The 12582-nt window shown below is 35.2% G+C and overlaps 1 protein-coding gene across 1 annotated transcript in view; it reads left to right on the top strand.

The window, feature by feature from the left end:
• Positions 1-12582, top strand: part of Rrp5 (Ribosomal RNA Processing 5) — a 615569-nt gene that overhangs the window by 389641 nt on the left and 213346 nt on the right. The window contains exon 25 of the mRNA XM_090384558.1: positions 5887-6270. Within this exon, the coding sequence (XP_090240684.1) occupies positions 5887-6270 (384 nt within the window). The remainder of the gene's footprint in view (positions 1-5886; positions 6271-12582) is intronic.

The raw sequence follows: 12582 nt of genomic DNA, 5'->3' as shown, positions 1-12582 counted from the left end.
ATGATGATGATGAATTTTTTTTTTTATTAATACAAACATATTCACTAACTGCTGATGAATTGAATAGGTATTTTGCTTTGATCTTTACTGAGAAAAGGCCCTTCATTACGATTGTTTGTAAGAAAAACTTTTGAGCATATCGCCAATATGTAAATGCTGTTCTAAGAGTAAAGTGGGTCACTACAGACCAGTCTGACTTCAGTGGTATGGAAAATCCTGAAGGCATTTTGAATGACACAAACACAGCACGGTTTTTTTTAAGGGAAAGTATTGTTTAACTCACATTGTTGGCAGTTTTGACTCATGGAAACATTTAAAGGAGTGTATCAGGATAAAAATAATTAATTTAAAGAAATAAAAAAAATAATAACAATAATTGTATAGAATAATTCTGACAGTTTATTTGCCCAGTCTCTCATTTGACATTATTATATAAGCTGATTTGTACTGGGATTACTGGAAAGATTTTAAAATGGATTGCAGCAGGGCAGAAAGCAGAGGGTTGTGATTAGCAGATATTTTTCAAATTGGTGCAATGTCAGAAGTGAGGTCTCCCAGGGATCATTTGTTTGATCACGGTTGTTTCTGATTTTCATAAATGATTTACTGGACATGATGCCAATTTTTGCAAATGATGTAAATATTGGGAAGGGTGGTAATTATCGGTACCAATCATCTCTTTTTCAGGATGACTTGAAAAACTTCCTTTGTGGTCAAAAAAAAGTGGCAGTTTTGTTTTAATGCAGTATAATGCAAGTCTTATACTTGAGAATAGCAACTGCAAAGTAATTTAAACACTTAGTCAGGTTGAATTTAAAACAGTAGAGGAATAAAGGGATCTGGGATTTATGATACAGGAGGATATGAAATTTCCTGAGCAGTGTAAACAAGTGGCCAGGAAATCCCATGATGTCCTATTGATGGTTTCTTGAATAACATCCTGTAACGATAGGGAGGTCATAAACCCGAGTTGGAATATGTTGTCCAATTATGCAGATCTCATAAAAAAAAAAAAAAAGATATTGAGTTTCTTGATGGTCCAAAGATGGGCAACCTGTATGATGTGAGTTGCCAAAGGGTGAATGAGAGACTTCAATTGGCTCCAATGCCAAGCATCCAATGATCAAACACTTCTTGTGTGATTTCCTGCATCTTTTGTTCCTCACTTGTGCTTCTTTTCACTTGCAACATTACTGCATTACCACTGACAATGTTTCGTCAGATTGGGTTGATGTAAGAAGAGGGTTCCCCAGGGATCGGTATTAGGACCACTGTTATTTTTGATTTGTATAAATGACATCGATGAAGGGATAGAGAGCGTGATGTCTAAATTTGCAGATGATGTAAAGATTGGTAGAGTATTTAATGATCACTGCCAACCAGAGCTTCTTCAGAGGGACCTGGATAGATTTCAGGGATGATCAGAAAAATGACAGCTATGCTTTAATCCAGCAAAGTGTAAGGTATTGCATCTGGGGAAAGTAACCCCAAAATAACTTATACACTTGGTGGAGCTGAACTAAAGGTAGTAGTGGAAGAAAGGGTGTTACCCTACAGTCAGACACAAAGTTCTCCGAGCATTGTAGACAGGTTGCAATGGTGTCCTATCAATGATTTATCAAGCAATTGCTAGTAGAGATAAGGACGTCATAAACCAATTATGAAGTTTGCTGAGCAATGCAGACAGGCTGCCAGAGCAGGACATGGGGTATTGTCAATGATGTACAGGAATTTTGCTAGTAGGGAAAAGGAGGTGATTATCCCTTTGTATAAAGCAATTGTCAGCCTTGACTACTGCATACAGGTCTGGAAGCTTCATTTTAGGAAGGATGTTGAGTTGCTTGAGCTCGTACACAGTAGGGCAACAAGATTGCTGAGGGGAAATAAGGGATCCTCTTACCAAGAAAGGCATAAGTTCTGCCAATTGCAGACTAGACACCTGTGAGGGTGTCTAGTCTGCATTAATTGCAGGCTGGAGACTAGACACCTGTGAGGTGATCTGATTGAGGTGTATAAGGCCTTGAATGGGTTGAGCATGCTGAATTCTGATGGGATTCTTCCACTTGCTCAGATTACAAACCTGAGGGGGCATAAATTCAAATTGAGGAAAGACAGTTGTAAAATAGATGTGTGTAAATTTGCATTTAGCCAGCAGGTGGTTAATTGCTGAAAACAAACTTCCATTTGTCGTTGTGGAATTTGATCCATCTGTTATTGTGGAACTGGACAAGCTTTTAAAGGGAATGGATGTGTGAATTTTTTTTTGGCTGATGCTACATAAGCTCATACGCTTACTTTCTTGCATCACATGCTTCTGTTACTAATTCCCCTGGTGAGATCGGCAACAGGGCGTCCATATGAAGAAAGGCTTCGAATATATGGGTTGCAGAGCTTGGAAACTAGGCACCTTAGAGGAACCTTGATTGATGTGTTTAAGGCTCTGAGAGACAAAAGTAAAATGAATGAGGAGTAAATTTTCACGGTTTTAAATGATTCTAGAACTAGGGGCCATAAATTCAAGTTATGGGGATTGATGTTTAGACTGAATTGCAGGAAGTTTTATTTTAGCCAGTGAGCTATAAATTATTGGAACAAGTTACATGTATATGGGTGGTAGAGGCTGACAGTTTGGGTAAATTCATATGTCTGCTGGATAATTACAACATTAATGTGCTTGTGCCAAGAGAGATTAGAAGTCAGGGTAGTCCCCAAAAGAGATATATCATTTTGCCTAGAAATCAGTGTCACGAAACATAAGCATAGGAGCAGAAGAATCCTTTTTGCGAGATATAAGACAAGACTGACTTTTAGAAGGATTGAAATCAACTAAGTTTTCTTTGCCCCACTGGAGAATTACCTGAAGATCAGCATTTAAGGAATTGGTAATGGATATTCTAGAAATTTAAGCATTGAGCAGGGCAAGTTTTCCCAAAATGGAAAGTGGAATGCAATGTGCTACCATCGGCAAAACTATGGACAGGATTTCCAATCAATAGAAGAAGGTCATTAATATACAAGAGGAAACGAGTAGGGGAAATAACTGAACCTTGGGGGACACCAGCATTAGTGGAGAAGTTAGAAGACAGAGAGCCATCTACCATCACCCTCAGTGACCGATCAGAGAGAAAACTGGATAACCAATTACAAAAAACAGTTATAATTGGTTAAAAACCATAAGATGGAAGCTTGTTTAGAAGACCTTTATGCCAAACACGATCGAAAGCCTTTGAGATATCAAGAGCAACTGCTTTTGTTTCAGTGAACTTTTCCATTGAATTTGTCCATAAATGGGTAACATAAGCCAGAATGTCACCAGTGGATCGACACTGACGGAATCCATACTGGCAATCATTGATCAGACAGAAGGTTTCTAGGTAGTTTAAGAGATGGTGGTTAATTGGATTTCTCAATTACTTTAGAAAGAGTAGAAGTAATTGCAATGGGACGATAATTGGATGGGAATGATTTGTCACCCTTTTTAGTAACTGGCTGGATATGAGCAAATTTCCAAGCAGAAGGAAAAATACCTTTTGGAATAAGAAAGGGAAAAAAGTCGGCATCAAGATTTGTCAAAATCCTTCTGACATCCTTTTGACGGAGGGCTGTAGGAGGCATTGAATTGGAGCATGTTGGGAATGATGGGAGGTGTTTTACAAAGATCATTAATACATGAGTTGGAAGAAAAATTGGATGCTAAGTTAGCTTTATCCTTGGCTGAAGTGACAACAGAACCATCTGGTTTTGACAGGCGGGAGCAGAGATGGGCAAAAGTTGTGGCCAATAGCTTTGGCAAAAGATGGAATGGTTGGCTACCATTAGGGCAAGAAGCAAGTTTTCTACTCTTATCCTGTTCAAAATCTAGTTTAGACTGATTAATAACTTCTTTACAATTTTTGCAGGCTTTGGTGTAGGCAGAAGGTGAAACAGAAGAATTGGAAACAAGCCAATTATGATATGCAACATTCTTTTCTTGAACAGCCTTGGCATATTTATTGGAAAACCAATGTTTTAGATAAAGGACGAGATTTTAAAGTGGAGTGTGGAATAAAGGATTCCATTCCTACAAGAATAATTTCACTGACACAATCTCAGCAAATGTTGACATCAGCAGTTTTGAAACAGTAATCTGACCTAGGAAAAGAAATCTCGCAGGTCATCCCATTTTGCATTCTTGTAATGCCAAACAACACGAGGTTGGGAATAGCCATGAGATAAAGGCTGCATTGGAGAAAAGACAATCACCAAGTTGTGATCTGAGGTGCGTGCCTAAAGGACCACTCACTTCGACCGTGTACTTAGAAGGGTTGTTTGTGAGAAAAAGATCTAGTGTGTTGGCTGTATGGTTAGAATTGTCTGGTATTCTTGTAGGTAAATGAACAATCTGTGCAAGGTCATTAGCAATTGCAAAAGCCTCAGCATCTCGACCAGCTGGGTTGGTGTGACTAGTAAACGGAAGCCAGCTGGAGTTGTGAACATTAAAATCACCAAGGAAATTACCTCACTGTTAGGAAAGGTGGGCTGGAGAAAGTCATGTTGCAAAGAGAGGAAGTCAAAGAGCTCCAAGTGATTAGTGGAGTTGGGAGAACGGTAGTGACAACAGATGAATTTGACAGAATGAGGTACAGAGATTTTAAGCCAGAGAAGATTCCAAATTACCAAGTCTGACAGGGAATATCAGAATGGTCATATGCACAGTACCACCTTTGAGGCAAAAGGAATCATACAGCGAATAATTTGGGCAACTGAAATGAGCAGTAGTTGAATCAACTGATAGAATTAGGCTTCAACATATTCTTCATGAATATGTCTCAAATTCTGTACATGTTTGTCTCTCTCTCTTTTTTTTTTTTTTATTCATCACATTTACAATTAATATAAAGTGATTCATAACAAGCATAATTGTGGTATGCAATTTTTTCAGCATCTAAGGATGTCTCAGAAAATAAACTTGCTGTTCCATTAACACTTTGGCTACATTCTCCATACAATAATTATCTTGCATAAATCAATTTTTGGAAAGCATGCTTTCACACAATTTTAGAAATGTGCTGCAAATAAATGCCAATAAGTTGTACTGCACTCTTTTAATTCAGTTTATATGGCTGGGCCAACACCATGATGTAAATTTCATGTTTCTGCTGTTAGCCAGTGCATATTCTGGATTTTGCTTTTCTCTATTTGGATTTTATGGCTTCTGAACAAAACACACAAAATTTAGCAACAAAGTTTATGGCTTCGACAAAATGTGCATGGTCTTCTCCTTATTCTTATTGATTTTTTTAGTCCACTGAACTCTGTTGTTTGTTTGTTATTTGGTTTTTAGGAGCATTAGCAACTAAGGCCATATTGCTCCGGGGATATGCGATGGTCATTCCCTGACCTTTCCGCATCCTCCTATTTGGTGGTCACAGGCTGGAACCCCGGTCTAATCAAGAGGCGTGTGCTTTTTTTTTTAGTATACTTTATTCTGATGATGGTGTGTATTAAGTGCATTGTTGTGTATTGTTTAATGTTTCTTCGATATTTGGAACAAGTTAATGTAATGTAATTTAATATTTTTGCTAATGTTCGAGACATGTTGATTGTTCTGTTAGTTCTCTTTCCTCCGTGCTGAATAGGATATATGAGCTCTTTGCTTATTTTTCTTATAATAAGATGATATAAATATACAGCATAGAAAAAACGTGTATTTATAAAATAGATAAAGGTGATAATCTCCTTGAGTTTGTTTTGTTCAGATATCTGTTAAATTTGATTGCTTGAATGTTAAATTGGTTATAACTGTGATTGTGTGTGATTATAACTATAGTTTTTATTTGCAGATTTGAGTTAATTATTTTTTTGTGTGTGTGTGTGTGTTATTTATTTATTGTTTTCTAATTACAGGATATATAATAAAAATATTTTGGGAGTGTTAAAACAACATGATAAAGAAATAAGAATTTTCAAAGAAGAAAAGTGTAATTTAAAAAGGAAAGAAGCTGCCAAAAAATGTGCAAAGAAGCAAAAGGATGAAACTGTTAATATGATAGTGAATTACTCACAAAATTTTTATCATGAAAATTATTGCGAAGTTACTGATGCAGGCAGGGATAAAGATAAAAAAAAAGATAGCCGAAAAGGAAAAAATCTAGACCTGGAAGCAATAGAGATTAGTGAAAGAAGAAATGTCATTCAGATTGATAGTGAGAATGAAGATGATGACTATGATTATGATTTTGTTAAGAGTGAAGTGAAGAATCTTATTGTTGGTCAGAAATATAATGCTGTGTAGGTGAAAGTTTCATTTTTGCTTATATGATAATGAATTTTCATATTATATTATGTTTGAAATGCATTATGTTTAAAAATCAGATAAAGATTGGAAAAAAAAAAAAAGGGTACTTCACACTGTTTGAAATGCCCTTTTTATAGATTTAATGCAAGTTTCTTATCAGCAAGTTACATGGTTATTAGTATTAGCCATATGATACCCTAGGATTTTGTTGTACCAGCCAAAAAAAAAAAAATAATAAATAAATAAAATAATAAAATAAACTAACTATTCTTCTCCCTCCTCACATAGGTATTTATCCAACCGACTTCTCAACTCCCCAAGCTGTCAGTCAGAACCACCCAAGTTGGTAACTTATTCCAGTAATGAACAACTCACTGACTACAAGAAAACTTCCTGCAATTTAGTCTGAGCCTCTTTCCCTACAATTTGAATTATGGGGGAAGAGGTTCTGTTTAAAATTACTGGGTATATGCCATGGCTCCTCAACATTGTACATGAAAGAGGTTCAGACTAAATTTCATCATTAATAAATAATAAAATGAAAGAAGATGAAAATTTCCCTCTCGTTTATTGTATTTTTGCCTCTCAGATCCTTATACTTCTTAATTGATGTCTAGGTTCCAAGCTTTGCAGCCTACATGTTCAGTCTTTCCATATATATATATATATATATATGGGTGCCCTCACAGGGTATGTTGCCCACCTTTGGATCCTTGCAAGAAGCTCAGTGTCTTTCTTTTTAGGTCTGGTATCCATGCCTGGACACAGTATTCTAAGTGTGGTTTAATAATTATCTTATAGTTTGGGATTATGACCTCCATGCCTCTACAAGCAAATGTTAATGGAACACCATGGGTCTTCCTTACGACCTGTCTACACTGCTTAGAGAACTTTGCAGAACATCCAAATCCCTTTCTTTCTCTACTGCTTTTAGTTGAACACCACCAAGTGTGTAAGTAATTTTTGGATTGCTATTCCCCAACTGTAAGTCCTTGCATTTTTGTGCATAAAAACATAGCTACCGCTTTTCTGACTATCTCTGAAGCATAAGTCATCCTCAAGAAGCTCTGCGTACTGCTGATCATTATCTACTTTGCAATTCTCAACACCATTTGCAAATATGACATTACACCCTTTATCCCTTTGTCAGTGTCATTTAAGAAAATCAAAAACTGTATTGGTCCCACCTCTTACTTCAGCCCAATCTGAAGAATAACCATTAATTGCAATCCTCTGCCTCAGCCAACCTGTGATCCATCTATTTTCCCTATAATTCCAACATGTTCCATCTTGTACAGTATGCCCTTATGTCGATTGAGTCAAGTGCTTTCATGAATCCAAGTAATCAATGTCAAAATTATTTCCTATATCCAGCTCATTAGTGAATCTGCCAAAATAGTTATGACAAATCATGTTTAACAGTGCTATATTTCCTTCACAATTCCATTTTTGCCTAAATGATAGTGTGCTGTATTCTTAATCATTGCATTCATGATTTTTCCTACCACTGAAGTTAGACTGACTGTTGAGTAGTTACCTGCTTCATTCATAGGTCCATCTTTATTTATTGGCAATATATTGCCATTTTTCTAGTCCAGGAGAATCTCTTTTTTGAGTCCAGTGATGCCCTCATAATTAATATTAATTGTTTAGTGCACTCTTGTTCATATTTATACTCCGGCACGACCATCAGTTCAGAGGAGTCCCCATAATTTACAATAAATCATGAATACAATCATTAATCATATTTAGCAGTCACGGGCTTGAACCATGGTCCATTTGAAGAACGTGCTATTGCATTCTCACTATTGACTACTCAGCTACATAAGGCCTCTTGCCACCTCCCACAAAATTACTGGGTATATTTCATCGGCTCCTCTCCTATAGGCTCAAAAGTTATTCTAATACATAATCTTCTGGAATTTAAATTTCTGTAATTTCATATTTACCAGATTCACTTACAGTTTCTCATCACAATGCAGGGTCTTTCTTCTGTAAATATCAGTGCTCAATTCAACTTTCTCGCCTCCATTACATAAAGGTCTGGTCTGATTTGTCTTCACGTACATGAAAAACACCTCTCTCTTCTTTGCTCTCTTACCAGCAATTTCTCATTTTCTACCTTTTGCCAGCCTTTCCAACCTTTTTCCAACCTTTTCTATGATACCATTAGAGAGCAATTTTGCTATTTCTCTTCTCATCATCTGACCTAGAACTTGCATGATTACTCCCTGCTAGTAGTTTCCATACTGTGTTAGCCCTGTGATGTTATCTGGTTCATGGATGATGATGATGATGAGTTCTAGAATATTCTTGGCACTAATACTTCCTGTAACATGCTAATGCAACTAAAATCTGGTTGGTTTAAAAATATTGTTCCCCACTTGTTCCAATTAATTAGGCACAAATTGAAATCGCCCATAATAAGACATTCACAGTTGCTCACCATTCCATTTGAATGTCAAGACTCTCATAATTTTCACAATCATCTGATCTGTAGATTAATCCTATTCTCGTCATTGCTTTGATTCCTTACATCACACAGATACTAGCGTACTTACTACTGAATAGTGTGACAGCTTTTGCCACACTCAGGATGCTTTTGATAAGAAGTGTGATCTCCATTACCTCTTTTGTCTTTCCTAAATACATTTTCCATACCATAGTGAAACTCATCATCCGCTATTGCTAGTTGGATGGTGTTTCAATTAGCCTTATTATGCCAGTGCTATTTGTCATAACCAGATTTCAAATTCACTCCTTTGAAAATATTCCCGACATTACTGTAGACACAGTTAAGACTAAGTGTTTTGTCTAACTTAAACACCTCTTGAAGTATGTAGAGCTTAGCTTAATTTTCAGCACTCACCTCATTAAGCTAAGCTATACATACGATCTAGTTATTACATTACAGCACATAAGGACTCCTTAAAATATCAAGAGACACCTCTTGAAGCTATTTAAACTTGTTTCCCCAACTTTAGCTTTCCTCTCATTTGAACATTGTTACCTTCAGAACTTGTACCAATTTCAGCTGTTGCAACAACAAAACCTTTTGAGATGTGTGTATGAGCATTACTTTGATTCATGTCATTAGATAAACACATATCTATATTATTTATAAATTTGAAACATCTGATGGACTGCAGACTACAGACAACATGCCAGAAATGATTGCATTAAATTAAAATTATATCACTAAATCAGAGATTTTGTAAATTCAATTAAATCTGGTTTGCTTGGTTTGTAACAGACATTCTTTAAACAACTTAAAAACAAATTAGAAACAATAAGAGGAACTACTCACAGACTGGTGAACTGGACATGAAATAGCAAATATTTGATATTTGGAGAAATGCAGTATCACAAAGTGCTACAGAACATGCTGTAATCCATATGCTTATTATCACATGTGGTAATTGTTGGATGTGGATCCACTGCGGCACTATGTTATTACGAATATTGATTAATGTATTTGGTAACTTCTCCCCAGTTTTTCGGTTTGTAAGTGTTTTTAATTGTTTTATGGTGTGTTTATCACCGGCAAAATAAACCAGTAATATAACATTAGAGTTTAGAAAATTATTTCTGATTCAGTAATATAATTCTAATGCAGTTATATTCCAGGCATGTTTTCTGTGTTTCTGCATGGTCCATTGGACATACCTAATTTAGCATATGACTTTCTTATAATAACTTTGGATGAAATCAACACATAGTTATAAGTGCCCTTTTTAATCCTTCAATTAATTTTGATATTGTTTTAATATTCAGTGACATCCTGTTTATTCTTAATTATGTCTGTGCAACTGTCACTCTAAACTTTCCACTATAGTTTTTTCTTTGGCAAAAATTTTCTTAAAATAGTATCACCCCCTGTCCACAGGATTATAGAAATTCAAAACAGAATTAGGTGATTTTGGTTATGAACAAAGCTGCGATTGACTTTTTAGTAGTAAAGTGCAAAACAGAAATATTCAAAAAGATTTGATAAATATCTATGGGTGTGACAATCTTGATAAAAGCAAGTAGATATTTTTTTTAGTGTGTGAGTGCATGAGAACAGAAATAAACCCTCAGGCGCCTCCGTAGCCAGGTGGGAAGGAGCAGCAGTGCGTAGCACACGCTTCTTGATTAGACCGGGGTTCTAGCCCGTCACCACCAAATATGGAGGATGCGGAAAGGTCATTCAGGGAATGACCACTGCATATCCCGGAGCAATATGGCCTTAGTTGCTAATGCTCCTAAAAACCAAATAACAACAAATAAACCCTCAATGAAAAGCAGTGATTAGATGATGTCATTTGGTGAGATTGTCTTTCACATGGAGGAGTTGTTAAAACTCAGAATTAGTAAAGAAAGTGCAAATGCAGAAAAATACCACAACCACTTAAGTAATTCAAGGATGTGTTTGTCATTTTTTCCACTAGACCACAAACTTCAGAGGAAGACTATTGCCTCTGAGTTTTCTGGCTTAATATGAGAAAGTTAAAGGAGTTTTTCTTTGTAGACACAACACTTGCAGCATAAAACCAGATGATAGTCCTTGACATAGTGTCATCTAAACTTCCCATATCATCCCTTCTCTCTCTCTCTCTCTCTCGCTCTCTCAAGCTCTCTCTCTCTCTCTCTCTCTCTCTCTCTCTCTCTCTGAATATTTTGGTAGACCTTTATCTATAAACAAAAGGTTACATGTTTGAAGTGATTCCAGCCAAAAAGTTGTCCTCCTCTATGAATACTAGACTGAAACTGATTGTAAAACAGTATTGCAATGCATTGTCTTTGCTGACATACACTATTTTAATTGAAAACACTTCAGCCTTTTCCTGTAAATTTTTTTTTACAGGTAGCCCAATAAAAGGGCCTTGGCAACAAATTTGTGACTAAATTTAGAATTTTATTTTAAAAAATTATCTCTTAATTTTTATTTTTTTGTGCATTGTTTAGACATAATATATTAAGAAGTTGAAAAATCTTAAGAAAATCAAGATTTTGAAATCTGAAAAGCTCTTTTTGGTCTCTTTATGTGCCTGTTAAAAACAACTTTTCGTCTGGAATGGGCAGGAGCTTCCAGCTCTTGCAGAAATTGTGAATGCTGTGGGGACTGTATTTTCACAGTTGTCTGTCTCTATGGCTTATGATTCATCATTTCAGAAGATTAAAGCTTTAGTTGAAAAAAGCTCAACTGAGCCACATCTTAATGTTCTTCCTTAGCATTATATTCCAATAAGGAATATAACTTTTTTATAATGAAACAGATACATTATTTGTGTTTCATCTGTGGATTTAAGAATAAAATAGGCTTGATAGCATTCTGAAATATAATTGCTGAATTTTTATTTGTTGACATACTCTGTTTTAATTCATCTTTCCTTACTGTGAATGATTACTTTTTAGAATTAAAAAAAAAAATTTACCCAGTATATGATGTTGTTATTAGAGAGTTAAATTTCAAGTGAATGTAAAAAAAAAAAAAAAAATTGGTGGGAGGGGAGAATCAGTAAGTAAATCACATAGTGAAGGTAACAAAAAAAAAAAAAAAAAAAAAAACCCAGGAAACTCATAAACTGTCCTTTTCCTCCCCCCCCCCCCTTTCAGGTTCTGGAAACCTGTTTTAAAAAGTTTGTTGCTGTTTTAGCCATCAATCTCCATTATTAACCTCCACGCCATCATTGTTAGAAAAATGTTTGCCAGAAAGCTGTAATTTAATTGTACCAAACCATTAAATTGTTATGGGCAAGGTGGGAGATGCTGGAAAGATTATCAAATAATTCTTTCTTTAAGATGTATGCAGCTAGTTAGCTTACAGTCTTTTCAAGAAAGGGAGTTTTTATCAAAGGATGAAATTGTTAAAAAATCAACATGAAATTGATGAAAAATTGACACTAAAAAATTCAAATTAATATCATTTCTTTACTGGATAAATTTATAATATGATTAAATAGTTAGTTTCAGAATTTGCATGTGTACATACAGCAAAAATTTGCCTTAGCGTTTCGAATCGAAACTAAGAATTATTTCTTATGAAGATCTCAAATATCACAAAGATCTTCAGTTATTTATCTGAGAAACAGACAGCAATAAAGTGATTTTCATATATAAATTATATAATATATATATAATTTATAAATGATATTAATTATCTTCATTGTTATACTAACAACAGTAAGGTTACAATAGATACACCATTCTATCACTGCAAAATTGTCATTTTAATATAAAATAATATAAGTTACTTTTAATAAACATAATAATTATGTCAGTATGTTATAAATGGGAGATTTTACTATTAACAAAGAGTAATG

Source organism: Mastigoproctus giganteus, chromosome 11 (assembly GCF_048544385.1).
Source record: "Mastigoproctus giganteus isolate SK-2022 chromosome 11, ASM4854438v1, whole genome shotgun sequence".
Taxonomy (NCBI): Eukaryota; Metazoa; Arthropoda; class Arachnida; order Uropygi; family Thelyphonidae; genus Mastigoproctus; species Mastigoproctus giganteus.
This window is presented reverse-complemented; position numbering and strand designations above follow the sequence as displayed.